Genomic DNA, 26,893 nt, shown 5'->3' with positions numbered 1-26,893 from the left:
GTTCTTGCTATAACGCGCGCAAAGGAGCTTCGTCTTCTTCTTGAAACTTGAAAGGAGAGTATCGTCGAGAGCGGTGAAGAGAAAAAGAAAAAGAAAAAGGAGAGAGTAAAAGACGAGAAAGATGAGCACCATGAAATTTTGCCGAGAATGGTGAAGATCTCCATCTCGAATTCTAATTTTCTTTCATCTCTTTTGTAAGATTTAGCCTTTGGTTGAGCTAATGAAGGGTTTCTTCCATTCCAATTTTTTGATAGCAACAACATACTCTACCCCAAGGAGGACAAGGAGAACCAAACTCTCCTCTACGCTTGCCGCAATTGCGATCACCAGGTTCGTCTTCTTCCTCTTCTTTCCTCCTTGTTAGATGTTGGGTAATCTATTGGCCTTCGAGTTAGTAGATGGGGTATGTTAACTAGGGTTTAGGGTTTAGGGTATTGTGGTAGTTATAATCGATTCTGTAAATGAATCAGGTATCTGCATTATCCTTTGCACTTGTTCGTGAAAGGGAATGTTTGCTTCAAAATTAAAATTCATAGGTTGTGAGAAATTTTTGTACGGTCATCATTCCAGTTGCACTTCAAGTCTCTTTTGATCACTATTTGGTATATGCTTCTATCTTCATCTTTGGAGCTAAAGATTAATTAGCTTTAAAGTTGATTTTATAGTTCATTATCTTTGATCTGTGAAATTTTATCATGGTTAACATCAAAACCCAAGTTTGATGTATACTTCTTCTTACCCTTGTATCTGTAACTTAGTGAATGCATATCTAGTTAGAAACATTGTGACTATATAGCCTAAGCTTGATTCTCCTCTAGTTGATGTTGGAGCATCGTATTTCCTTCATTAAAATTTTACTTTATTGGCTTCATTTGAGTTTTAGTTATCATTATGGTGATGTTCATATTAAAGATAATATTATTTCAGATTACTTGTTCTTTATATTAATGAAATTGCATTGTACATGTAGGAGGTTGCTGATGACAAATGTGTCTACAAAATGGAAATACATCACCCTACTGGTGAGGGCACTGATGGCCTAAAAGATGCAGCTTCTGATGCCAGTCTTCCTCGTACTAGGAGTGTTAAATGTTGCAACTGCAACCATCCAGAAGCTGTCTTTTTCCAGGTCAGTTACATGGCACCTATCTGCTTTGTGCATTTCAGGATTATTTTGTGCAACCAATTTCTTTTCTCTGGATGTGAATTTCCATAAATAAAAAAATGAGGCAAATTATGCAGACTTATTGGCTGCAGTAAAGAATTCAGTTTTCTAGTTCACGGTGTTGATTTCAATAGGGTTCGCTTGGTTGGTTCTTCTTCTGCATGTCTTCATCACTATTGGAAAAGTTGCATCTGGTAGTCTGACTTGGGGCTTGCAAAACAGGATTAATAAAATTTAAAAAGAAAAATTGAAAGGATAATCAATTAGAAGATTTGACTCTTATTTTTAAGTTCTTATCATGAGCTTCTAGAGTTATTTCTACTGTTCTTCCTTTTGAAGCCTGTTCATTTAAGTATTCCTGTTCCAGAAAGTAGAATTAAAAATTTGTTAGCAGGTTTGGGCCAGCTTCAGCCAAACTTGCCTTAAAGTTTCTTGAAAATCTTGTGACAGACCTAAGCAAAAAGGGGGGCGGGATGTGGCAAAACAAACCACAAATTTGGTGCGGTAGAAAAAAGAAGAAACTATAGAGACAAACCGTGGCAAAATAATCCACAAATTTGGTGTGACAGCAAAATGCTTGAGCTAATATTCTATATGTCGTTCCAAAATGCTCTTTGTGGTCTATATTCTTCAGCTTTGAAAAAGGGGCAAGTAAAATAAGCCAATTCTTGGACAAGTATATCAAGAATTAAAATGGTGAAGAGGTGGAATAGGTGTTTGCAGGTTGTAGCCATTCAGTCACCACCTCTCTGCCTAGCCACTTAAGCACCATCTGGTGTCACCTAATGGTTTAAGAAGCATATATACTTGTAATTTCCTACTTACAAGCTTTTCCAGTTCGCGAAAGCAAAGTGATCAAATAAACCGTCGAAATGTTTATTTTGCTTAGATTATGTGCAAGTTAGACAATGCATGCTGAATGATAAGCATTATGACTGAAGGGATCAGCTTGTCAGTTGCCTCTTAGATATGGATAATAGGACTTCTACAAATGGTGCATTGTTTCTCCACACAAGTAGAATTGATGCATTTAGGCCCGAATTTGTGTTTATAGTAAGTTTCAAGTTTCTTGTTTTACTTAGTTCCTGTACTAGTTACTAGGACGTGGTTTCTACTTTCTAATTTGTGTAACTGACACCTAAATACATGACACCTAAATCCATGACACATTGTAGGCACCCTCCAAGGGAGAAGAAGGCATGGTGCTATTTTTCATCTGTTGCAACCCAAACTGTGGCCACAGATGGAGAGATTGACGGAGCTCATCTTGACTAAAAGTGTCTCTGGTGATTATATTGGCTTTTCTTTTTTCTTTTTTTGTTCTCGATAAATCAGCTCAAACTATTTGAACTATTTGTTGTCACAAGCAGTAAAACTCAATGCTCAATTTTCAGTCTTATAGTCTCTAGCTGGCAGTCATCTTACCCTTCGTCTTTGAATCGTGTGTATTTTCTTTCTTCATGGAGGTTTGATTAAGATCCAAATGCACTTGTAACCTAACACTGATGTTGGATGTCTCGATGATCATTGTCTGGATTAATCTTGGATTACATGCAAATTGTATATTTAGAGACAATGCAAATCTTCCTGTTAAACATCACATAAGCTATGCTTTTTTTTTTATTGCAATTCCATATTCTCATGCTACCCCACTCCTGAATTGGATTCGTTGTATGTATCTTTCTAAACTTGTCTCCATACATACACAAGTGGGAACAACTTGATACTCCCAAACTATTGGTACGTTGTATGAATACTTATTGCTCCATGTACATTTTCTTTTAAAATTGCTCCGTTTACATCAACCACTAGAAATGTTTTATTTAGTACTTATTTTACTGTCAGCATGCCATTAATTATTGTTTTCTCCCACGTACCACTAAAACCATTGAGTTGCTTAGAACAATTCAAAGCCGAGGAGACCTTATTATTATTGTTATTATTATTATTTGGACTAAGTCACTACTTGATCTCTTGGCAGTACTTGGAAGTCTCTTTTTCCAGTGGAATTGGACACAGTGCAGATGGGAACAATACCTACCAAATTGCCCTCCCACCATCGAACCAAGTGGTAGCATCTTAATTAAAGAAGCTATCCATCAATACCTTCTTCCACTATACAAAAAAAAGGCTCAGGGATTTTAAAGAAAGGTAAAGGTCACCTTCCTCAAAGATAGCATCAAAGATTTACCTCCATGAAGCTACTCCATTAACAAATCCAAATGGATGGTCTCTAGATCAAGGGCATTATTCTCAACCGTGTTATTTAAGTCTCAACTACTCCAAAAGTTGTTGCATTTTTATATACTCTGTTTACAATAATTACTCTAATACAAGTGGTGGGTAGGCATCACATAACGTGTTCTATTATTAAATTTTTTTTATTCAGTCATGTATGTATGGAGCTGACTCAGAATTGGAAATCTCGGGTCACATACTTGGATTTTATTCTCAAATCCAAACCCATTTGCTGGATTCAGTTAGCAATCGAGTTAATACAATTTGGGCAAAATCCAACACAACCCATAGTATTAGTTTTACCCCTATTGTTAATTGTATTGTGATCAGACTTAATAAATAGATTACTTTCGCATCTGATAAAGACGGGGAATCTTTTTAATATCTTGGAATCAACATTACGAACAATATAGTAATGAAAGAAAAAGAGAGAGGGAGAGAGAGACAGAGCACCATTGTGGGTCCAAAAAGGAAGAGGAAGGCCCATAGAAATGTCCAATACGTGGGTCATCGAGTAGATCATACGAAATGACGAAAGTACCCTTATAAAGAGAGTGAGAGCCCAATGCAATTAGGTAACTTGGAGGTAAAATTGTCATTCAAATCGAAACGACTAATTAGTTTGCCGGGTTACGAATATAAATTTTCCTCAAGTTGTCCATATTTGCCTAGCTGAAAGCGAACTAAAAGCGTAACAGCCATGTCTAGATCACTTTTCGTCCTTGTGGTGGGCCTCACACCGAGTAATGGGTGGGCCCGGCCCAAGACTGGGGACTGGAGAGAGTAAGAGCGTACAGTGAGAGTGGGAGCCGGTGTCCACGTCGCGGAGTGGCGTCCGACGTGGGGAAATTTGTCGCCTACTGCAGCACGCTGGCCCACCCGTGTAAATGCGCCTCTGTGGGACCGAGCCGAGTAGTACTTAGACACGTGTAAAGGATCACGTGAACCGGTGTGATGTCGAGGACTTCCGGGTCTCGAGGACGTCACCATCGGGGGGAGAGGGAGAAATCGAACGCGTACTCGAATGACGAAAAAGCCCTCCCACTTCTTAACATTATTATTATACTTAAAAAGTTTTAATCTTTTTTTTACACTTTTCTTACTTATTTTCTCTAAGAATATCCGGTACGTTGCAATTCTCCCATAGAGAGATTAGTATTATTAAAATTTATATTTGAGGACTATATATATGTACAGTTTGTTTAACCTCAATTTCATCGAGTTTAGCATGATCAATTTGAATAGAATTGAGACGGCTCTGTCGTAGAATGTATATTTCGATAACTTATGAGTTAGATTATATCAACGGAGGCTATATATTAATTAGGACAAAAATATAATACGTTAACGCGAAAAGGGCATTTTAGGCATTTCACGTGAAGGTTCAGCTCCGGTCACCAGCATCCACCATCAACGTAACCATCTCACCGACGCGTGTCCAAAAAGTCCCGGTCACCGGTCACAAAACATTGGAGTTAGGCACATCCCCCCCGAGACTTGTCCTCGGTTTATATTCCATTTCAAATCCGTATCATGTGATTCTAGCACAGAATCACATATCCCGTATAGTCGACTACAAATGACCTCTATCTATATGCACAAAAGATTCCGTGTATTGGACTCACATCGTAGCTGCCCACCATTTCTAAAATCCCTGGTATTCCGCACCCAATCATAATCCAATAATTCAACCGTTATGTGCAGCGAATATCTTCCCAAAAAAAGTAATAAATAAATAATTAAAATTATATTAAAAGCCATAGCCATAGGGTTGGAGATTTATATCTCCCCTACCTCCTCTACGCATTACACTCTCTCCAAGTCTTAGGACTAACTCCAGCCGATGGTGGTCCGGCTATCTCGACCGTCTATCCGGAAGCTAACGGAGGCGATGGCGATCCCCGGCGATCGATGGTCGATCGCAGATGACCTCCCTAGCCCGACGAGCCCGTTGGAGCGCAATTCGCAGTCCCCGAAAGGGTGGAAGAACCGCGCATCGGACGGTATCGGGCTAGGCATCGTGGCGGCCCTAGAAAAATCCGGCGGTGGCCGGGACGGCCTATCGAAGCTCGTCGTGGGGGCGCCGAATTTTCATGCGACGGCACCGATTGCGATAATTTCTCCGCGGACCGCCGGGCAAAGGAGGAGGTTTGAGGTGTCTGATTTAGGGTGTAGTGGTAGGTGCGCTTCAAGTATGTGTTACGGAGGTGATGGGAGTAGTAAAATTGGTGGCCGATTGAGGTTAAAGGAGATCCCCGGAGATCAGGATTTTCCGGTGGCTGATTTCCTTAGCTGTTGCTACTTGTGTGGGAAGAGGCTCCATGGCAAGGACATCTACATGTATAGGTAATTTGCATGACATAAATTTCTCATACATATATATAATATATATAACTAGTAGATATTAGCTATATGTATATGTGAATCAAACTATAGATGATAACGAAAACAATTATGATTGTTGTTGCACATCAAAGTACTTTCATTTCATGGGTCTAACTTAGATGCAATTGATCTTGTGGTTAAATTCAGAGGGGAGAAGGCATTTTGCAGCGCCGAGTGCCGGTACCGGCAGATCACCAGCGACGAGTACCAAGAAAAATGCGGGTCGGAAATTCCAAAGAAATCGGCGGCGTCGACGGAGATCTCGAGCTCGCCGTGCTCCTCCGGTGGACGCCTCTTCTTTACCGGCATAGTTGCTGTCTGACAGTAGCAAAGGACTGTTGGGAGAAACTAATTTTGGATGTTAGATATATTGTATACATGAATAGGACACAAATAAGTGTGAGTAGTAAGAGGATGGTGTAGTGAAAATTTTGGCACCGTTAAGTTTTGAGCATTGCTTCGTTTTGAATTTCATATCAAGAAAGCAATGATCAAGGTTTTAGATCTTTCCTTCAATTTCTGGGGGAGAATTTTCGGCTCAAATGAACATTCCACTTGCATAATATTTTGTTCCACTTCAGTTACTCCCAGATTGTGTTACAAAATCTTCTTCAGATTCATAGTTCAAGCCAAAGTTCGATTTGATTAACCTATGTGGATTTCAAGACTACAATCTTACTTCCTGGAAACTTAATTATTCTTATAGTCCAGCTTGTTGTGAATTCTCCTGTTTGATCACACAAAATTAGGTTTAATATCTTCACAAATCAAAATATTGCAAATTGTTAGGGTTTAAATGATTCCGAAACAAGCTTTCTACACTAACTCCATTCAATACTACAGATAGGAAACAACTCCATAATTTTTTTTTCCGGCATAGAAAAGAATTGAAGCCTAAAGTCATATTAGAATCCAAATATAAGTAGGCTAGTTGCACTGTCCATCTGCTCCATATAATAAAGTGGACTTCTTCCTTTCACCTCCGTATTCATCACGCATACTAATAAAATATACAGCACCTGAGTTCTTGACCAAAAATGTAATGCTTTTAAGTAAATTACAATCAAACTTGATCACATTAATCATGTAGTTACTTCTCGAACCCTGTTAAGTTAAAAAACAATATACCCCATTGCTTTTCGGCACAAGATATTAAGAAGGGAATTCTAGTAATACAATACCAACTTCCATTGAACAGAATTCAACTTTATACCCTAATAACCTTTTAACTTTGGAAGCACAGAACCACAATAAACAGATTTCCATTTAGAGCATCATCCGCACAATCCAAGCTAAAAAAATGCAGAAAACTCAAATGTTTAAACATCAAAATTTAAGTTATCTGATTAAACTCATATGTGATTTGAGATTAATAATACCATAACATCTGATGAACAGTCCACTAGAAGAAAAAAAAACATAAGAAACGATTAATAAAAAGGTAACCGATTTGCCATTCCTACGAACACTCACGTCCATAGTAATACAGCAATACATTCTTAAGCAAGCAGGGGTAGCACCACCTTTAAATTACTTATTATAGATTTTAAGTATAGAAGGAAAAAAGTAACATAAGAAAGTCAGTCTCATGCAAGACACAAGTAGGAGATGGCACAACTCCAATAACTAATAGTACATAAGCTGCTGAGAGGCACCAACATTTGGGAAACCACCATCATAAATAGCTTGACTCGCTCCGGCACCCATTCTCATCGCAGCCTGCTTAAGTGCGTGCTGACCCTGGGCATGCATCAATGACTGGCCAGAGCCTATTTTGCTTAATGCCAAAAAGCGTTCATAAGCCAAGAGGTCAGTTGCTGCGATTCCAGGAAAGGGAGAAGCAGCAGCAGTCCCGGCAGCAGGAGGGGGAAGTGGTGTGGAGACTGTCCCAGGTGGAGTTGGCTTGCTTCCCCATGAACACTATAAAAAGCAAATAAATTACCATGAGAAAAGAAGGAAAAGAATCAGTTAATGTCATCTGCACTACCATTTCATATAAGCTGGCATGAAAAGTTCAGAAGAACCAAAAATACTGATCCTAATCTCAATCACCAATTACAGCTCTCTTAAATCAGAAAGAATCATGACAGTCCATGTGATAAAAATTAGCAACAATTAGACTCCAGAAAAAGAAGAGGTTCGAAAGCAGGAAATATGTTTTCTCATGAATAAGTAACCTAGAATTCAAGATCAATATAAGCCCAAGTAAGGTGTATAAAGTGATATCTTTTTGCATTTGTGATGCTATGATAGACCCCAAAAAAGGAGTACCTTAATTGGCTTTCCGCCAAGAATGCAACCGTTTGCCATCTGAATTGCCAAGGCAGCTTCTGAATGGTTGCTGTATCTCACGAAACCAAACCCTTTATCACGTTGGATACGGACCTCCTCAATTACCCCAGCACTAAGGGCATGGAAATGCCGATGGAGATCAAGTTGTGTGACCTAACATCATTGAGGCTTGTCAGAAAAGGCAAAGGATCCTGCAAGTAAATCTAACTCACTTGATCTTAGCATCTAAGAAGATTGAACCAAATCAATGAACCCCAACAAAATTATCAGAAGTTTGGACTCCTAATACATGCAGCAGGCACAATCAGTGCATCATCAAAAGCCCAACTACTTGGATATAATATAAATTTAATCTTGTTTAAATTTCAGCATGCGACTACTTGAGTGGATCATTTCAAAGATTTATAGGCATATATATGAAGATAACAATTTAAATAAATTTTACAGAAAGAGACCAAGTATTATAGTTCCGCAGATATGCTATATGCAAAAGAGATGGGCACTCACCTCCTGAGGAAGGTTCCCCACATAAACAGTTGTGTACTGTGGGTTATTCTCTGGGCCATCATCATTTGCATTCTCTTGTCCATCTTCTGTCAATAAAGAATATCACACCAAATATTAATGTTAATTGAAGAATAAAGCTAAAGCAGTTAAAAAAACTGCACCAATGCTTTCCGAGCAGGATTTTCCTGAATTATCAAGAAGAACTTCAAAATAAAAAGTTGATCCATTAGTTGACAAAGATATCTACCTGTCGAAACATTTGTCAGTTCCACCACACTCTTGGAATCTGAATTCTGTTTGTCTTCACCAGAATTAGAACTCTTAGTCGCCCAGTTGCAACGGATCTGCCGGCTGCCAAGCCATTTACCTGCAAATCATCAACAAACACTTATGTAAAGTCAGGTTTCCACTTAACACAATAGAAAGATGGTAAAGTTATAATCAAGTCAAGCTCTTCAATCCTTCTATACTTTGCAAGTCAATTAAAAAAAGAAGGAAAATGAACGCACCCGATCTCCCACACCAAAGTGAGTCAAAGATATAAAACAGAAGTACAAAGACCCTCACAATTAATCTTTTACTTCAAAGGTCCAAACATCTACGTCAATATTCTTAAGGTATGAGTGCAGAGCATACCAGTTAAATCATTTATAGCACTTTGGGCTTCCTGCCAAAAGAGTTCCATAAATTCTATGTTAATGAATGGTCCCAAATTACAAAAACACTAAGCTAGCAATATATTACAAGAATGACCTGTTGATTCCTGAAGGAAACAAAACCAAACCCTCTTGAGCGTCCTGTCTTCTGATCCCACATTACCCGAGCATCACTATAAAGACAACAATTTCAACTAATCAACACTATAGAAAAGTTAGAATGACCTCTAAAGAAAAATAAAAAACCATGAAATTCAATAATGAACAAATTAGATGCACTTAGTCTCCATAATTTGGCCAATAACTTGCTGAAATAGCTTGATGGATGATAAAATAGATAGAAATGTCATTAAAAGCTTACGAGCAGCTGGGATATACAGAGAAGCATGCAAACAAAGTAGCATCTGTGACCTCTGGGCTAAGATCACCAACAAAAATGTTGAAATGCCCTGCAAAAGTTAATGAAGAATTTGAAAATGCAGATACAGCAAAACTGAGTTGCACTGAGAACATTGTATGTTGAGAATCTTAAATTGAACCTGATGTGTCCTCTCGCTGTCCGCTGGCATATGCCCAATTAACTCTAATTGGCTGACCAAACCTGCAATTGTACATGTAGCGTACTTAAGAAGATTGTTGCAAAGCAAGCAGTAAAACCAAATAGGAAACTTTATCTAGCTTACAGCTGCCTCCCATTGAGGGTTACAATTGCAAATGCAGCTGATCTACGATCATAGTAATCAACAAAACCAAAGGATGACTGCAAAAATAAGAGAACCATGAACAACAATATCAGAGAAAAATCTAATTAAAACGAAAATCAGGTAGCAGACAGCTACAATAGCAAGTTATGAAGTTTTAATTGCAAGTATCAGAATCAAAAATATACTATAGTAGTATGCATCAACCATTGTCTCAGCAATGCAACATAGGTGATCACTTTCTGTAGAGGTACAAGATTACTCAACTACAGCAGGTAAAAACACATACACCGGGATTGGATTCAGATTAACTCAATATGATATCTGTGTAATAGATGTATCTATGTATGTCTCAACGCACACATAAAAGCCAGTGCACAAGGAGAAACGTGATACATCGATCTCAATACAAGGTGAAAAGCATTAGCACAACACCAGAAATGCCTAATCTGTGGTTGCCATGATATGATTTTTGGATCCAATTTTAATCCAACAATATAGCAAGTGACAACTTTAATCCGACAATATAGCAAGTGCCAATTTTAATCCAACAATATAGCAAGTGATAATTTTAATCCAACAATATAGCAAGTGCCAATTTTAATCCAACAATATAGCAAGTGCAATTTAACTGAGAATTAGTGCTTAAAACATCCTAAATTCTCAAAGTAAAGTACATCTTAAAAGAGTATAACAAACCTTCTCTTTTCTAATGAGTTTGCATCCTTCCACCATACCAGTACTCTGGAAGACCTCCTGAAGTAGTGCCTCAGTAACTTGAATATGAACATTGCCCACATATCTACATGTTCTCAGAAAGCATAAGGCAAGAGAAAGAGTCATCAACTTGTAATCATTCTATTGCATTTGGTGCTCAACAAAAGAATAAGAAGTTAAAACAATGTACAGAAAAAAGCAAAGACAGTTAATTCCCCTTCTACAACATGCAAACTTGTATACAATATGTCTGGTAGTTAGACTAGAATAAAAGAAAATTGATAAATGTTTTCAGAAAAAGAACCCATCTTAGTCTTAAAGAAAAAGTATTTTCTCATGCCAATAAAAGATTCATGGACCAGCTAATTGCCCCAGTATACAAGTCCAGCCAACAACTTAAAAAGCACAAATCAAAAGATACAATAGAACAAGTTCTCCCCCCAAAAATGAACTGCATACAACTACATAAACCAACAAAGAAAATGACAAAAAAATAATAATAATAATAAAGAATGAAATAAAGATTTCCTAACGACACTCACACACTGCGGCATGTACTTGGATCAAACCCAGGAGGCAGATTCCCACTTAGAATTGGCTCTATCTGCAAAATAAAAGTATAAAAAACTAAGGAAAAGAACAAAAAGGGTCCTAAAAGTAAAAAACCTAACCTCATAAAGATTAGAAAAAAAAACTAGCAAGCTAAAAAAGTACAAAATGAGCATAAAGTCCTACAATGGGCCAAATAAAACTAATACTCAGACTTCTTGTGCCTAAAATCCTACCATATCATTTCCTGGGAAGAAGATCATACCAGACCTATCGTAGAAAATCATTGCCTAATAGTAAAAATTGCACAAAGATGATAAGGAAATGAACGAATGGCAAGTTAATTTAACAAATTCGACCAGAAACGATTAAAAAATATCCTGTAAAACTGTGAAGTCCGGGCATTCCCAATTACAACAGAATTAATGCCTTGCCATCAATATACCGCACACATGTACACAACAATTTAGTTTAAGAAGTATGTTTAGCTTATTTAGCAGCAACGTCCCCCTTCACCCAAGAATTTGAAAGAAAAAACTTTAACTTATTAAAAGTGACGTCCAAATACGCTTCATAAACCACTAGTAAATGCCTCAGCAAAATTTACAACCACCAGAAAGCAGAATTTCTAAAAGCAGAACCGTAAGATACAAAATGTAACAAACCGTTATTTTTAACTCGAATAAACAAGACAGATGCAACTTACAACACCCTCATTACCCAATAATTGCAATAAGACACCAAAACAAGAGTCCAATCCCAATAGAAATCAAGCAAAGTTATTATCTTTAACAAGTCAAAGACAAAACAAGCGGGAAAAACACCCCGATTTCGAACCTGGGGAGGGGCCACGAGGCTCGGATGGTGGTAAAGCGACTGCTGTTGCTGTTGCTGTTGCTGCTGCTGCTGGAGGAGAGCAGCTTGCTGCATCAACGCCTGCTGCTGCCTGATCCGCTGCTGCTGCTGCATCATGGCCTCGCCCTAGGGTTCCTCTCTTCTCCAAGAAGACGACGTCGATACGAAGCCGATCGAATCGAGAGCTGGGCGTTTTAGGGAGACGGAAAAAATAAAGAAAAAAAAGGCGGTAAAATGGAAAGATGAGACCCTCGAAATGGAGGGGGGAAAGAGATGATTAAAGAGAAGAAACCCAAAGAGCGAGGGATCGAAAAAAGAAAAGAGGGGAGTCGAAGGGTCTCGAAGACGGGTACTTCAACGACACCAAAGACGGGGGAATAAGGGCTAGTTTGTAATTTCCTTTCAATCATGGGCCTAATCTGGACTTTTTAATTAACCCACAATTGGGCTTAAGTTTACGATTATTATTATCCGCAACTTAAAGCCCAAGAATAAAGGCCCAAGCCAAGTCCCCCTATATTCTTACCCCTTTATTTTTATTTCCTCTGTGGGCTTCTTCTTAGTCAAAACAAGTTAGTAAAATTTATAAAAAACACCACACGTTTTCTTTTTTATTATTATCTACTCCCTACTATATTCTTACCCCTTTATTTTTATTGTCTCGAAAACACTTTATTTTATTGCTTACCAAAAGAGAATACTCTATTATTTTCAAAATAAAAATTACAAAAGAAACTCGATATTATAGTTAATGAAGCAGGTATACTTACATAAAGGTATTACGGTCGTCGTACTATATTTTATTAAAGAGATGAAAAACTAATATATTTGCCAGTGAGGAGAGTACACGATGCATCTTAGTTCCTCGGTATTACCAGGATTTAATGGAGTGGATCCAAGATATTTAATTCCCAGCAGTGCTAAGTACAAGCAATCTATATATTCTTCAACTTTATTACCTCAAATTATGTAGTATAGAAAACACCGTTGACTTGGTGGTCAAACTCAGTAGGATGTATTAAAAACTCATTCGAAAGGAATATTAAAAAAGAAACAAAAGAAAATTACGAATTATATGCTGTTAGAAATTTCTTTCCAAATGGCCTTAATCTCGATCCTTCTGGGCGTCAAAGAAATCCTGTCTCAAATCTCATCTCCATGCAAATTTGATATATATATATATATTTTTTCTTTCTTTTATTTGACAATTATGGGGGCTTAAGTGCTTAACTGATGTTCTAAAGCAGCTCTTTTATAATAATAAAGGAAAAAGATAACTAAGGATCAAAGGGCTAATTTTGTAAAATTACTATAACGTTTGACATATTTTAAAAGCAAAAATCAAAACTAATCAAAATTATTAAATGCACCTCCTCTTAAATTAATTTCATATTCCACCCATAGCTGTCAAATATCTCTCTCTTTCCACCATAATTTGTCACATGTGTTCACTACTTTGTTCCCCAGTGGACTTAAATTAAGAAAACGTGAGAAGGTCATCAATGCGGTCCTCTGTCCTCATCCTTCTTTATTTTATCTTTATCACCCCCTCCCCTTCAAATAATTTATGCTCTCATACCTACTATTATTATTATTATTATCATTATTCAAACATTAAAACAGTGTGTTCCTGGAACATCTTTTGGGACCACTAGAGTTGGTCCTCTCGGCTTCCAGATGAAGCCTCATTCTAAACATGCTTTGCTTGTCTTCCAATGAAATCATTTATTTATATATATTTTTTAATTTACTATACTTTAATGCGATATTTTATCCTGCAATTATGAATGTGACAGATTGGTTGTATGAAAAAGAAAGCAATCGCATTGATCCTATTCACAGGTAATTTTAATAAAACACCCTGAGGATTTTTGTTTTTTGTTTTTTGTTTTTTGAGAAGTAGTGAAGAAGGAATGTAGGAAGAGCTCACATGAAAGTTCTTCAAACTGTCTCCTAAAGTGAGCACTTCTGAAAATTCCTTCACTTTTTTTTTCTTTCCTTTTTATTTGGTTGACTGAGAAAGGTGAAAGAGGGGAAGGAAATTCCTCACACTTTCTGAAAACCAACTTGATTTCATCACATTCTTAATCTAATATCCCTTTCCTTTATAAGAAAAGGAGAGTGGAGATATCTTCACCTTCTCAAGACCTATTATCCCATTCCTAATTATCTTGCTCCCTACTGATGGAATTGGATTCTGTGTCACGAGGCCAGCCAGGAAAGTTGCACTTTTCCTATCTCTACTTTCCTCCACTAGATAGTAAAAGAAGGTGAAACCTTGCAGTATTATATAGACCCACAAACAAACACAAGCAATAAGTCTTAACCACTTCTTGATGACATTAAGAAACTTAGTTTTCCTAAATCCCTCCATTCTCAACAACCAAACGCACGTTAAGAAGTGCATCGACTTAAAAATGACTGACCATATACCAAGGCCATGAAAGTTAAGTGTATGCTAATGGAATAACACACAAGTATCTTACCAGTTCTACCTAACAATTGCTTGGCCACCAACTATAGTTTGTTGCACACTTTAAAAGACAAAGATCCAATCAAGCAATATGATCCATCATTCTTTTGGATTACCAGCATGTGAACAAGTAGAATTAGAAAGATACAAGATCAGTACATCCATTGAAGCTACCACAAGCGAAAAAGAAAAGAAGAATTACAACAATTACATATACCACGTATCCTACTATGCATTATCGTTATTACTCTCTACATGGCAGCTAAAAGCTGCTATATGTTAGCATTGAACCAGCTTTCTGAACATTGTCATCAGCTATGACAATTAATTTACTTAAAGAAAGGAGATACAGACCTAAAAGAGTAAAATCCAGGCACCCATGGTCTTAATAAGATCACAAGGTTTATTCTGATCTGCAGACAGCAAGAGCATCTGATCTTGTGAAAGATACAGGAATTTCAGATAGGTAATAATATTAGCATGGCACTGCTCGCTGCATCCTATTGGTTACACTCTGAATTTAAGCTCAGACTGGGCTTTAAGGGCTGTGGACCACCCAATCCAAGCCAAGACTGATTCTCCTCTGGTTTGGCGGAAGCAGATGTTGCTGGTGAAGCCGATACTTGGTATGGAGCTTTGGCATTGAGCCTATAAGACCAGAATAGGGTCATTTAGTACAAGTGCACACAAGTAACAATTTTTAAGTCCATCATCCAGACAAAACAACATACCGATCCTTTCTCTTCTCAAGAAATCGATGAAGGGATGCCTTTCTTGCTATGGGCATGTCTGGAATCCAAAAGAGTAACAGCATTCAGTATTGTAATATTGCTAGAGTATATCACATACTATGAACCAAGCGACAGATTTTTTTTTTTGACAAAAGGCCAAGCAAGACAGATTAATTACCAGAAATATTGGGCTGCCCTGGCTTTTGGGTATGGACCTGATCACCAAGTAATGGACTAGCAGGAGCCGGCACTGGTGTTGAACCTTGAACAGAGGAAGCATTCTTGAAGTCTACAACTGCAGCAGCTGCAGGAGCAGGAACATAAGCAAAATTCTGAGTGGTGGAGATCCCCTTGCTAGCTAGCTGCATCAGATCGTTGGCCTTCTCCGCTGGAAAATTGTCAAATACAAGCACTTTGCCGCCATAAAAGATTGTCAATGGACCCTTTTCTTGATTGCTGAGAAGAAAAAGGAAATCATTAAGAGGGATCAATAACACATATAAATTCCCTTAAATATTTCATATGAAAAAAGATTCTATAGCGGACTCCACAATCCTTAATTGCATGTCCACATGTCGTTTATGTGTATTTTGCACTTGGACAAAAAAATTGTGTTTGTTATACTAAAGTTTCGGTTTTTATTCATGAGATGCAACGAAGGGTTTGTTCCATTCTTTTCAATCAAACTTATCAGTTCAAAATAAGAATAATTCTTCTACCACACTCAAAAGTAAAACTATAAAATTTCAAGGTGTTTGATGTCAATAGAGCAAGTTTAAAAAGGAAAAAAAATAAAATCAAGAAGGCATTTCCATTATATAAACAGACCTGACATCCGAGGCTTTGGGCTGGGGGAAGAGCTCCATCGCCTTTCCCGGGGAAACGCCTCCTTCCTTCGTTTCCCCCTTTCCGACTCCCAATACTTCAACCCCCGGCAACAAGCTCATCGTCGTCGGCGTCCGATATCTCTCCTCCTTCACTGAAATGATTCATAATTTGAATTTTAGAACAAGATCCAATCACCGTATAAACCTAAATTATATCTTCTTTTTTTTTCATTACAAATATTGGTCTAATATACCATAGATCTACTGACCCAAGCCATCGTAGGAGTAAGATCTAACAAAAAATACAAAAATCACAAGAACTTTAAAGAAATGATTAAACTTCGACCAAAAACTCAGCAGCGACGTCTCAAAAATCACCCGAGCAATGGGGATTTTGCGGGGAAAAAAATCAAAAGAAAACCGAACAAAGGCGGGCACCTTTCGTGGTGGTCTGCTCATGGCGAGAAGCCAGCCCTAGACCGAGATCCGCGATGCTACCCTTCTCCTTGATGTATTGACTCAATAAGCTACAAGTAACCGCGAAATTTGACCTCTCCCCGGATCTCCCAAGCCTCCTCCCCATCTCCGCCATCGTCGAAAGCACCCGATCCAATTCGATCTCCCCCTTCGAATCCAATTCCTCCTCTCTCTTCTCTCTCTTCCTCTCTCTATCTCTCTCTCTCTCTCTGGTTGCGTGCGAACTTTTCTTTTCTTGGGACGCGCCTTTGTAGCTGTTGTCCCCGTTCCCCATGGATTCAAGCACGTGATTCTCGAGGAGAGGAAAAGTCGAAGGACCGAAATGAATAAAGTATTAATTGAGGTGGTCTGAGATAAATTTTAGTAAATTTAATGAGGGAATCACGCGCGAGCAAAGACCAAGTCATATATGAAAGCAAAACTTTTCATTTACCCTCCTATATTGTTCCTTTATTCTAACTCAGTCCTTAGTTAAAAAATATATATAAACTCAATAAAGTTTCTACATACCCTCATAAAAATCTTTAGAGAATATATAAATAATAATTATTATTATTAAGGAATATAAGTGGAATTAATTCTAGAATTAAATTGAATTCAACTTTATTGAAACCAAATGAAATAGATGCGAATTGATTAGATTCCAAGAGTTGGAACCCCGGAGAAACGGAATCAAAGTTGAGATGGTTTCTGTTCCTTAAAACGAATCAGGATTTGGTTTGTTTGATTTATTTTTATTTTTATTTTTATTTTCAAAAAAAGCAACGGTTGCTTGGAATTTGCCGAACACTTTCTGTGCTAAAAGAAATAAAATATCTGGCACCATATAATTCGATTTTGTGGTTGCTAAGAGATAACAACATTGGCATGAAGATGAAGGGGACAAAGACAAACCGAAAATAACGTGAAAGGGAGACTCCCACCGAAGAAATAGTCAGTTGCAATTTGCATTCGTGGCCCAAACTCCCGAACAACTTGTGCTTATCCGAACAACAAAAATATTCCCCTTGAAGCCTTATGATCCCTTCACATTGAGCAATCCAATGTTACGTAGGAAAGGTAATTAATAATAGTTAAATTTAAATTTTTTTTTAAAGTTTTTTTTCGGCTTTTTAGAATTCTCGTTTTTGTCATATGAATATTTTTTTTTTCGTTTAATTTTGAATCTAAGATGCAATAGAAATATGTCGGTACATTAATAAAAAAAATGCTATTTATTTGACTTTTGAGATTCTCCATTTGTATTCAATATTAAATGAGCAAGAAAATCTAAGAACTATGGCAAATAAAAGAAAAGAAAAAAGGATCAGCTAGAACTAATAAAGAATTTGAAATATGATTTTCAAAAACTATAATCTGCGTGAGTAACATTTTCCGGTACTGCATGCTTTACCAGCTTCCCATACTCATTGTAAAGGTTGAAGCTCTTGCATGGCTCAGGGTAGATGGGCAAGATAACTTCTCCCTCAACGTAAGCGCACTGGAAGACTCGCTTCCTATTGTACTTCAAACTGACATTCATGTTGCGAATGTTAACTCCCCTCACAGGGATCTCTTTGCTGCCTTGTATTCTTACAGGGATGCGGACATCTCTGCCATAGATACCGTCAAATGTTATGTTCTCGATTATGGGGATGGCCTCTGGGTCAAAGCCTTCAGGGTGCTCATTGTAGTCGGTCTTGACAACAAAGCCAGCAAGGACATTGTTGAATGTTATGTTGCGGCATGTGATGCCCCTAATGTAGCCTCCCCTCCCTGGAGCAGTTTTTATCCTAATACCACGCTTTGAGCCCCAGACATGGATGTTCTCGATTGTGATGTTTGAGACTCCACCAGACATTTCACTGCCTATTGAGATTCCAGCACTGTTGGATAGTGAGATTAAGAGTTATAAAATGAATCAGATGAAATGGCACATGATAAGCGGAAGGCAGTGAACATCTCTTTAGGATGAAACATTATGAGGCAATTATGTCAATGATAGTAAGTGCATCTACATCTGATTAGTTCATCAGGCAGATTATACATGTATGAATGTGCATAACAAAGTGAAGATAGTTCTCACCTAACAGTAGTTCGAAGAGTAACATTGTGAACTGAGATGTTAGCGGATGGTTTCCCATACAACATCCCATATTGATCCCAACCACTCTTTATAGCTATTGCATCATCGCCAACACTTATATAATTGTTCTCTATCGCCACATTCGTGCAAGAGTCTACAGTGAAACCAAGAAAATTACATGTGAAGAGAAAACCAGAAGGTAAATCAATTCAAAATGCTGTGGCCATCAGATAGACTATCAAATGGCAGATTCATTAGGTAATGAGAGAGGAAAAGCTTGAGGTAACTAAAAAGAAACAGGAAACAGGAATCTCGATTAAAGGGAGCTGACTCCCTGTATGTTGGAATTCCTTACACTTGTCTGAAATAGACCAAAAAAAAAAACTTTGATGTAAGAATGTAAGATAATATATGATGCCTAGGCAATTGGATTGACTCAACCATACTAGGCTAATCAACAACTAATCCTAACCCCCATCACCAACAACTACAACTTCTCTGAAGCAAACAGCTGAAGTTGGTGATATGCTTTCTATGAATAACCAAACAAACATTAAGAGCCTAAATTCATCAGATAATATGTCATGAAGATTAGTTCCAACACTTCATGTTCCCAGATTCCCATTAAACAAGTGAACCAAAGTAAGAGGAGATGCATTCTCACCGGGATCAATTCCATCTGTGTTTGGTGCTCCGAGTAGGGGGGCCAAGATGGTATTATGGGAAACAGTAACATTATCGCAGACATAAAGATGGACTGTCCAGAAAGGAGAATCACGCATAGTTATATTGGATATAGTAATGTCTTTGGACCACATGATTTCCACAAGGGGCCCTCTTGTGTGCTCGAGACGTTTCTTTTGAAACTTCACCCACCATGTATTACCCTGTCCATCTATGGTGCCATTTTGTCCTGCAGAAGAAAAGCATTACCTAATGAAATCAATGTGACTCATGTAACAAGGCTTTATCATCCTTACCAACTATTTCATGTAATTTACAGAAAGGATGTAAGCAGTGCAAAGAATTAGTGAATTACAATGCTACAAAGGTCCATCTGAAATTGGATGCTTAACTTGAAGTAAAAATAAATAAACTAAAAATCCAATTATAAGAAAAAAGGAGAGATGATTAAAAATGCATTAGTTGACTGACTAACCTGTTATGACCACATCCTCTAGATACTGGCCCTGAATTAGACTTCCATATCTAGCCCCTTTGTGTTCCCTTCCGTGTCCATAGGAAGGCAACGGAGGCATCAAAGGCCACTTACTCTCATCCTGATACACAAGACAAAATATAAAACATTAACCATGTTAGTAAGCGTAGCTCCGATTCGTAAGGTAAAACCATGGCGTGCACTTAAAACAATCATTGCCGGATAATTAATATATAAAATGATAAGTATTTAATCTAATGAAATCCTAGTGCGTCAAAGTCAAAGTTGTCCATTATTGCACCATTTGCTTTTTATTGAAGCTGAATCATAAGCAAAATAACATTGCTACTCAACAATACCAATGGAATCTCTTTCTGTACTTTTCAAACTTTCAATGTATACATGAACAGTGCATCCACCTTCAGTCCAAAATTCTTTTACTACAACTGCAATCTACAATTTGTACCAAGGAAAGGTTATCATAAAGGTCTAAAAGTCAATCATTCAACAGAGCATCTATCTTCAATTCAGATTATTTTAACTTTTATTCAATTCAACATACATCAATAATAACTGAACAAAGTAATCCTAGAACACTATATAAAAGCAAAAAAGGGTATAAATACTGAAAACCTAAATACCTCTGCCTGATATACATTTATATGAGTTACCATTAGAAAATGAGTCTAAGATCAGCATTTCTCCCCTTGCCATATAATTTTGGACTCTTAGAGGTGTGTATATTATATCCAACACTGAAGAAGTGTAATAATGCTCAGAAAACCATGCCACCCAGTATTAGACTCACCGAGATGTAGATCATTACAACACTTGTGACTGGCGACCTATTCTATTATCCTGGATTACTGGCACATACTTCTTACCTATGACGACTTATTGAGTTATTTCTTTAGATAGGCGGTGAGCCAAAACATAACACATGCTGTTTTATTCAAGGACAGGCTTGCGGTGGTGCAAGTCTTTCTGCACAGGAACTAACTGATGAGCATTGCAGTGTTCATCAAACAAAAACACATGTTTTGTAAATCACGAAACTGAAATTTTGAAACAACAATCATATATGTCTTTGTCTACTCGAGACTAAATTATATCGATATATTACTACCAACCCCCAAAACTTTCATCTAAATACAACTTTATATGCAATATAACTTTTGTATAGGATAAAAACACACCCTGGACACATTTGCTGGCCTTCTAAGTCCACATGGACTTGACAAGAACAAATAAAAAAGGTCGAACTTTCCACAAATGTTACCATGACTTTGACAACGTACAACTAATGTCACATCTGATAAAACAAAAAGGAATAACAAAGAACACCAATTATTTAAAAGGATAAATTTGAAAATTGCTCCAAATGCAGATCCAAAGAATATAATTTGAAACGAACGAAAACATTCCCAACTTTATAGAATCGCTCACCTCAACTGCAAGAATCGTCGCACCTTTCATGAGGAATAGGGTCATATGACTAGTGAGATTAAATGGCGCGGTAAGCCACAACCCCGGCTCTACATTCAACTGCCCGCCGCCTCTCTCCGCAATCACCCTCACCGCTTCTTCAAATGCCTTTGTGTTCAAGGTGACCCCATCTCCAACCCCTCCGAACTCTGACAAGTTGAATGCCGAGCGATAAGACCTCCAATCCTGTGTAAAGACGTTTCCCCCTTCCTCGCCATACAACCACCTCAAGGAGACACTAGCAAATAGCATCCAGATCACCATCATCAAGGCAATGAAACCCGTAATATTCCACCAACTTCGCCGTCTGCTATTGCGGAAGAAGAATTTGGAGCCAAAAGTACGGCTTCCTGCCATGGACTCGATCAAAAAGCAACGAAACAGAAAGGGGGATCGATTTGATGGTAGATTTCTCTAGGGCAGGCGATACTTCGATGAATGGAGAGGTTTATTTGAGGGCAATCGGTTCGGCATTAGCGAGAGAGAGGAGGTTTGGGGGAACGTTTAGGGTTTTGATCGCTAGGGTTTCCTCCTCCATACGGAAGAGCCGAAGAGCCGTTTAAAAAGCGCGGGAGCTGGGAGTGCAGTCGGAAAGGGAGGTTGCATTATATAGGTGGAAGGATGGCGAGGGGAAGATTCTTTGCATAACTGAATGCACGAAATAAATTGAGCTAATCTTTTAGAGATAATTTTGGTTGCAAAAAGTAAAATAATAATAATAATAATATATATGGAAACTACAAAATTCTCATATATTCCCTTTATATTTCCACATTATATCTCAATATTAATAAGTTATATTATAAAAAAGATTAAAAAAACATATATACAATATTTAACAAATACAACATAAAAATATTTCGACATGAAAATTTCAGATTTCTGCAATTAAGTTTTGACATTCATTAATAATTAGCTAAAAAATTGCTTGAACTTAAAATTTTTGCTCAGTAATCTTTCTCATTTTACGGTCCAATATGTATAATATGCAACAAATATATGAAACGCTTTGAAGGCACATTTGGTTGCAACAAAAATCCTGCACCATAGATTGTAAAGGATCCGCAACCTCATCAACCCCAACAAAAGACGGTTAGTATAAAGCACCTTGGGCGGCGCGTAGGAGGAGTAATATCACCGTCCGTATTGGTGTCGCACAGAAATGAATGTGCGGGTCGTCGTCTGTTTAGTGGAAAGCGCCTTCCAAGGTTTTGTTTTTATTATTGATTAAAAAGACTAATTCCCTCTAGATATAAATATAAAGGTATTTAGATTTCACGGTGCTTTTAATTAATATAGTAAGCTGTTTAATCTCGACTTTAAATTATGTGCTTCCTCTAATAATTGCTGTCGAGACATATTCTGTGACAAAGGAGAACATAAGTTTAACTCCAACTCTAAATAATATTATGGAGAAAATTATTTGATGATTTAGTTGCTTGGCTCGACAACACGATGACTTAGAGTAGATTCAGTGGCATTTAGTTTTGAGCAATTATTTAGTGACGTAAATGACTTAAAGTCTAAATTAGATAAATTACTATATTAGTTAAAAATTTAAATAACTTTAGAGAGAATTAGCACTTTGTAACTTAGTGCTCGTGAATATTTAGAAGAAAAACACCATGGGGTTCTACTGAACAGATTCGAACCGCGAAACTTTTATTTCCCATCTGATGACCCGCATATTCATTTCTGTGCGACACCAATACGGACGGTCGATCTTAATCCTCGCACCTTACTACTGTGCGTATTAGTCGGTTTCCACAAGTAATAAGTAGTCTCCTCCTCCGTTTGGGTATTTCGTCGAGCAATCGGAGATCACTCCCCAGAGCTAAGAGACTATGATGGGATCCGTGGCTACTCGTCGCCTTCTCGTCCGCCTCGTCGCCCCACGGCGTTTCCCATCGTTTCGCGTCCTCTCCACTGATGTCAATCCACTTCCTCCTCCGCCTCCGATTCCTTCCGAGGTGCCGCAACCAGGAGGGCAGGAGACGCCACCAAAGGCGTCTTCTTCTTCTTCTTCTTCTTCGAGGTCGGAGCAATACAGGGCAGGAAGTAGAGTTGGGGGAGACTACGAAGAAGAACAGGCACGTGTGCTTCGTGCGGCCCTTCCCCATGTTGTAAGGGTCGATTCCGGATAATTTTTGGGAGTTTGTTTTTGGGAATTAAGTGGTTACATGAGAGGTTTTGTGTTAAAAATGGTAGGTGAGGTTGGGATGGAGTGAGTCGGCGATGATTGCTGGAGCGAGAGACGTGGGCGTGTCTCCATCGATCGTTGGGGCTTTTCCTCGTAAGGAAGCGGCGCTTGTGGAGGTCAACGTTTTCTCCTTTTCATATGCTCTACTGAACTCTGTTAGACGAATTAATTTTTCCTTAAACTGAAAAGTTATGAAATCTTTAAAATTTTGTGTTAGATCATAGCGGTCGAAGAAATTATAAAGTGGTTAAAATGTTGAGGTAGAAATGATGATAATTGTGGTTGTCATGTGAGAATTATAAAGGGAATCTCAGAGATGAAACTAGTATTTGGTAAAGGAGATATTTGGAGTGAGATGGTTTAATCATTTTCATGGAGCATTATTAGATGTATTGTATTACTCCATACTCTTAATATTACTGGAAAGGACTTGGAGTAGAAAATGTGATGAACTGGGCTACTATTCTCATTCTGATATGTGGTTATCAGTTTGACCAACTTGAATCACTTACTTGGATTGTCCACATGCCCACTTTATTTTCCCTGTACCTGTTGCTATTCATCCTGTGGCATTTACTACATCAGATGATAGAAGGGCTCAGCCATGAATGTATTCACTGAATGTATTTGCTAGATTGGGCTGCATGTGCATGTCAACAGATTCTATGTGCCACATTAGATCATCAACTGTGTCTATTAGGTTGTGATTCTCTTCTAGGAATTAGTGGTCGGTGCACTTAAAATTTTATTTCATCATGTAATTTAGAATATTCTCTTGTATTTGGTGATGTTCCGTAATTTCCATTTTTATACAGAAGTATTTTCCAAACTCTTCTGGTTTTCCAACTCCTTTGGAAATTAAGGTACTTTGCAATTTCAGTGTCCCAGATTTTAATGAAGAGAAAATGGAGAAAGTGTTTAATGTGTTGTGTAGTCATCACCCCTGAGGCCGAGGAGGATATTTTTATACGATATCCGTGTGAGCAGTTGTTCTACTTGGTCAGGATGTGGAGGGGTTTTCTAGAGAAAGAGGTGTGTCGAGGTGAGGGTAGCTTTCTGCTTCGCTTGACCGATTCCTCTCTGTTAGTGGAGGATCAATACTTAGGATAAGAGCAGCAGATCAAGGGATGGGTCTGTTTGCAGGAGATCAAAAGGAATTATTTGAACCAGACGGTAAGAAGGTTGAAGGAGTTTCATTAAATAGGGGATGTGAAAGAATCCTTTCCTTTGTGGGCAAGGGAATCATGAACCTCATAAATGGAAAGACGGGGTTGCTTAAAGTACATAAATGTGATATGTAAACACAGTAAGAAGAATTGGGCTTTCATCAAGTCGTGAAGTGCGCAAAGTTAAGGATGAGATTATATTTAAGGCATTTCCTACGTGCTGCATGGAAAGAATATGTTTCAACTCTTTATTTACATGAAAATTTAAAAACACAGCATCTGATGACTTAGTATGAGCCTGTGAGGGTGCTTCTGAAATTTCTAATGTCTATCATGTTATTGTTTATGCTAACTTATTCTCTGACAAATTTGTTCATTCTCCTGTTAGTTTTTCATGGATGACTGCCTTCAAAGACTTATAGATCGCATTGATGCTGGAGAGGGAGAGAAATTAAAGAACTTAATACTTAGTGAGCGGCTCTCAAATCTTATTCGTATGAGGTTGGAGATGCAAACACCTTATATATCCAAGTGGCCTCAGGCACTGAGCATCCAGGTGATACATTTTCTCCTTGTCTCTCATCTGACAACAAGATTTAGATGTAATCATTTTTCAGTAGCTCAACTTGCTACTTGACAGGCACAACCGATGAACTTCCCAACAAGTTTTAAGCAGCGAGCCGTATTAGTGGATGAGATTTGGCATGATGCTGGAGATACAGGATCAGATGTTGACTGGTATGTGAAAAGAACCTTACTTGGTGGTATATACTCAACATCTGAGGTGTACATGGTGACTGATAATTCTCCAGGTTTGTTTTCTTTTCCCTTGCTTTACTAGCCTGCCCTCTGATATTTTTGTTATGACTTCAATCTTTTTCCTTTTTTGACTCTTTTCGTGCTTGCCTCATCACATTAATCTCTGTCTAACTCAGATATATCTGTTAGATGGCCATGACAGCTGTAATTTCTATGGTGCATTGTGTTTTTTCTTACTTGGCTTTATTTCTTTACTCTTATTTTCACTCTCTTCCTAGATTGGTCATGCTTTCATGGAAATGCACGAAAAAAAATTCTCTTCATATCTTCCACTGTGTGGGCTTTTATATATCAGTAAAAATGTGTTGTATTGACAGAGTTCCGTGATACGTGGGTATTTGTGGACCGCCGTGTCAAAGATGCCCTTGATCTCCAGAAAACTGTTCAGGAGGTATCAATTTGTACATGTTGCCAAGCAATCCTGCTCTATTCTCTTTACTCTTGTTTTCAACACTTCCTAGCACATTGCGCAGTTACTAATTTGTGATTCCTCTGTAGGCTGGATATTTAGCCGAGGCAGTTGGAGTGGGAATGGGTAGCTCAATGCAGGGATTCCTGAAGAGAGTCTTTCAAGGATGAACACAGTTAGAGGACACGTGGTACTGCTCTAGTATTTCTTCAGTTTGTCTCTTCGGATATTTCATTGATGTAACTCATTTTAAATGGTCAATAAGTGTGTTTAGATATTTCAATAGAATTTTGATGGCAATATAGAGAGCAACTTCATATTTGTTATCAGAGGCCAAACCATTGGTAGTATGTTTGCAGTTGTGGCACTGTACTCCTTGCAGAATTTGTATCCATGCTATCTTCTGATGGCTGAGTTTGGTGAATAGCAAATATATTGATTGCTTCGCAAGAGAAGTGGTTGTCATTAGTGCTAGGAGTAATTTAGACATCACTTGCTCCACAACTGGTACAGGGTGAAGATATACGGTCAGCAAATATGTTCCGCTAGTTTTCGAGAAAATTTGCAATGCTGAAATGCCAAAATTAGCAGCTCAGAATTCTAAATTTGTTTGGCTTATCTTCACTTTGTACAGAACTTTGCAAAAGGTTTTATTGCATCTGAAAACAACTGGATTGCCACTGGATGTTTCTTGATGAAGCAGCCTTACTCCTGCATCTTATAGAACATAAATACTGATGAAGTTCGCGTCAAATGGAAGAGGCTTGGTAGCTAGGAAATCAGCAGAAAATTGTCTGCATCACTAATTGCAGAAATTTCCTGCATTACTAATAAACACTTTTTTCGGACATTTCACATTTGTGCTTATTATCCCTCCTTATTTGGCCCTTTTATGCACGAACAGTACATAATAAATCTTGGATAACTTTGATTTATGGAGGAATTTTCCATGGAGAATGCTTTATGTTCCGTGATATATATCTATCTACCTAAACTATGTTGATGACCTATATATGG

The 26,893-nt window shown here is 37.9% G+C and overlaps 6 protein-coding genes across 8 annotated transcripts; 3 read left to right on the top strand and 3 right to left on the bottom strand.

Annotated features, from left to right (window-relative positions):
- The first annotated feature begins 9 nt into the window (after nucleotides 1–9).
- Nucleotides 10–3,561, top strand: LOC140785489 (DNA-directed RNA polymerases II, IV and V subunit 9A-like). Of its 2 annotated transcripts, XM_073133328.1 has the most exons (5): nucleotides 10–150; nucleotides 255–330; nucleotides 971–1,129; nucleotides 2,341–2,451; nucleotides 3,147–3,561. In XM_073133328.1, exons 1-4 carry the CDS (start codon nucleotides 122–124, stop codon nucleotides 2,419–2,421), a joined length of 345 nt encoding a protein of 114 aa, XP_072989429.1. In that variant the 5' UTR covers nucleotides 10–121; the 3' UTR covers nucleotides 2,422–2,451; nucleotides 3,147–3,561. The 2 variants fall into 2 exon arrangements, with proteins under 2 accessions (XP_072989429.1, XP_072989428.1); XM_073133327.1 differs by lacking the exon at nucleotides 3,147–3,561 and having other exon boundaries at nucleotides 2,341–2,594.
- Nucleotides 3,562–5,162: 1,601 nt separating this feature from the next.
- Nucleotides 5,163–6,351, top strand: LOC140786329 (FCS-Like Zinc finger 13-like). Its single transcript, XM_073134663.1, has 2 exons — nucleotides 5,163–5,749; nucleotides 5,936–6,351. Exons 1-2 carry the CDS (start codon nucleotides 5,247–5,249, stop codon nucleotides 6,108–6,110), a joined length of 678 nt encoding a protein of 225 aa, XP_072990764.1. The 5' UTR covers nucleotides 5,163–5,246; the 3' UTR covers nucleotides 6,111–6,351.
- An 867-nt stretch (nucleotides 6,352–7,218) lies between these two features.
- Nucleotides 7,219–12,396, bottom strand: LOC140786327 (oligouridylate-binding protein 1-like). 2 transcript variants are annotated; one of them, XM_073134661.1, is made up of 12 exons: nucleotides 12,048–12,396; nucleotides 11,204–11,265; nucleotides 10,644–10,746; nucleotides 9,927–10,003; nucleotides 9,783–9,844; nucleotides 9,605–9,692; nucleotides 9,341–9,416; nucleotides 9,224–9,254; nucleotides 8,835–8,954; nucleotides 8,588–8,673; nucleotides 8,060–8,233; nucleotides 7,219–7,708 (listed from the first exon to the last, which is right to left on the bottom strand). In XM_073134661.1, exons 1-12 carry the CDS (start codon nucleotides 12,180–12,182, stop codon nucleotides 7,415–7,417), a joined length of 1,308 nt encoding a protein of 435 aa, XP_072990762.1. In that variant the 5' UTR covers nucleotides 12,183–12,396; the 3' UTR covers nucleotides 7,219–7,414. The 2 variants fall into 2 exon arrangements, with proteins under 2 accessions (XP_072990762.1, XP_072990763.1); XM_073134662.1 differs by having other exon boundaries at nucleotides 8,588–8,670; nucleotides 12,048–12,392.
- A 2,224-nt stretch (nucleotides 12,397–14,620) lies between these two features.
- LOC140786326 (protein TIFY 10a-like) lies at nucleotides 14,621–16,848 on the bottom strand. The gene is made up of 5 exons (XM_073134660.1): nucleotides 16,535–16,848; nucleotides 16,098–16,248; nucleotides 15,448–15,725; nucleotides 15,270–15,327; nucleotides 14,621–15,186 (listed from the first exon to the last, which is right to left on the bottom strand). The coding sequence occupies exons 1-5, from the start codon at nucleotides 16,845–16,847 to the stop codon at nucleotides 15,039–15,041; spliced, it is 948 nt and encodes a 315-aa protein (XP_072990761.1). The 5' UTR covers nucleotide 16,848; the 3' UTR covers nucleotides 14,621–15,038.
- Nucleotides 16,849–17,796: 948 nt separating this feature from the next.
- On the bottom strand, nucleotides 17,797–21,932 carry LOC140787003 (probable polygalacturonase). Its single transcript, XM_073135736.1, has 5 exons — nucleotides 21,244–21,932; nucleotides 19,798–19,918; nucleotides 19,303–19,551; nucleotides 18,639–18,792; nucleotides 17,797–18,438 (listed from the first exon to the last, which is right to left on the bottom strand). The coding sequence occupies exons 1-5, from the start codon at nucleotides 21,637–21,639 to the stop codon at nucleotides 17,916–17,918; spliced, it is 1,443 nt and encodes a 480-aa protein (XP_072991837.1). The 5' UTR covers nucleotides 21,640–21,932; the 3' UTR covers nucleotides 17,797–17,915.
- Nucleotides 21,933–23,038: 1,106 nt separating this feature from the next.
- On the top strand, nucleotides 23,039–26,331 carry LOC140787156 (uncharacterized). Its single transcript, XM_073135939.1, has 6 exons — nucleotides 23,039–23,405; nucleotides 23,491–23,598; nucleotides 25,037–25,204; nucleotides 25,289–25,460; nucleotides 25,785–25,858; nucleotides 25,966–26,331. The coding sequence occupies exons 1-6, from the start codon at nucleotides 23,127–23,129 to the stop codon at nucleotides 26,044–26,046; spliced, it is 882 nt and encodes a 293-aa protein (XP_072992040.1). The 5' UTR covers nucleotides 23,039–23,126; the 3' UTR covers nucleotides 26,047–26,331.
- Nucleotides 26,332–26,893: the final 562 nt, after the last annotated feature.

The sequence above is a fragment of the Typha latifolia genome, chromosome 4 (genome assembly GCF_019914945.1).
Source record: "Typha latifolia isolate L0001 chromosome 4, TyphaL0001v2, whole genome shotgun sequence".
NCBI lineage: Eukaryota > Viridiplantae > Streptophyta > Magnoliopsida > Poales > Typhaceae > Typha > Typha latifolia.
Note: the sequence above shows the minus strand (reverse complement) of the source record. Positions and strands in the feature narration are given on the sequence as shown.

Bases quoted from the DNA above. Each gene is read 5' to 3' on its own strand.
- LOC140786329 (XM_073134663.1), top strand. From the start codon at position 5,247: ATGGTGGTCCGGCTATCTCGACCGTCTATCCGGAAGCTAACGGAGGCG. The intron at 5,750-5,935 runs GTAATTTGCATG...GGTTAAATTCAG, and splicing joins AAGGACATCTACATGTATAG to AGGGGAGAAGGCATTTTGCA.
- LOC140786327 (XM_073134661.1), bottom strand. From the start codon at position 12,182: ATGATGCAGCAGCAGCAGCGGATCAGGCAGCAGCAGGCGTTGATGCAG. The intron at 10,004-10,643 runs GTTTGTTATACT...TTATTTTTGCAG, and splicing joins AACTCATTAGAAAAGAGAAG to TCATCCTTTGGTTTTGTTGA. The intron at 9,845-9,926 runs GTAAGCTAGATA...GTACAATTGCAG, and splicing joins ACCCTCAATGGGAGGCAGCT to GTTTGGTCAGCCAATTAGAG.
- LOC140787156 (XM_073135939.1), top strand. From the start codon at position 23,127: ATGATGGGATCCGTGGCTACTCGTCGCCTTCTCGTCCGCCTCGTCGCC. The intron at 23,599-25,036 runs GTCAACGTTTTC...TTCTCCTGTTAG, and splicing joins AGGAAGCGGCGCTTGTGGAG to TTTTTCATGGATGACTGCCT. The intron at 25,461-25,784 runs GTTTGTTTTCTT...TTGTATTGACAG, and splicing joins GGTGACTGATAATTCTCCAG to AGTTCCGTGATACGTGGGTA.
- LOC140785489 (XM_073133328.1), top strand. From the start codon at position 122: ATGAGCACCATGAAATTTTGCCGAGAATG. The intron at 151-254 runs GTGAAGATCTCC...ATTTTTTGATAG, and splicing joins ATGAAATTTTGCCGAGAATG to CAACAACATACTCTACCCCA. The intron at 1,130-2,340 runs GTCAGTTACATG...GACACATTGTAG, and splicing joins CAGAAGCTGTCTTTTTCCAG to GCACCCTCCAAGGGAGAAGA.
- LOC140787003 (XM_073135736.1), bottom strand. From the start codon at position 21,639: ATGGCAGGAAGCCGTACTTTTGGCTCCAAATTCTTCTTCCGCAATAGC. The intron at 19,919-21,243 runs GTGAGCGATTCT...CTTGTGTATCAG, and splicing joins CGACGATTCTTGCAGTTGAG to GATGAGAGTAAGTGGCCTTT. The intron at 18,793-19,302 runs GTGAGAATGCAT...GTTTCACTGTAG, and splicing joins CACAGATGGAATTGATCCCG to ACTCTTGCACGAATGTGGCG.
- LOC140786326 (XM_073134660.1), bottom strand. From the start codon at position 16,847: ATGGGGAACGGGGACAACAGCTACAAAGGCGCGTCCCAAGAAAAGAAA. The intron at 15,726-16,097 runs GTCTGTTTATAT...TTTTCTTCTCAG, and splicing joins CCCAAAGCCTCGGATGTCAG to CAATCAAGAAAAGGGTCCAT. The intron at 15,187-15,269 runs GTATGTTGTTTT...CTGGTCTTATAG, and splicing joins CTTGAGAAGAGAAAGGATCG to GCTCAATGCCAAAGCTCCAT.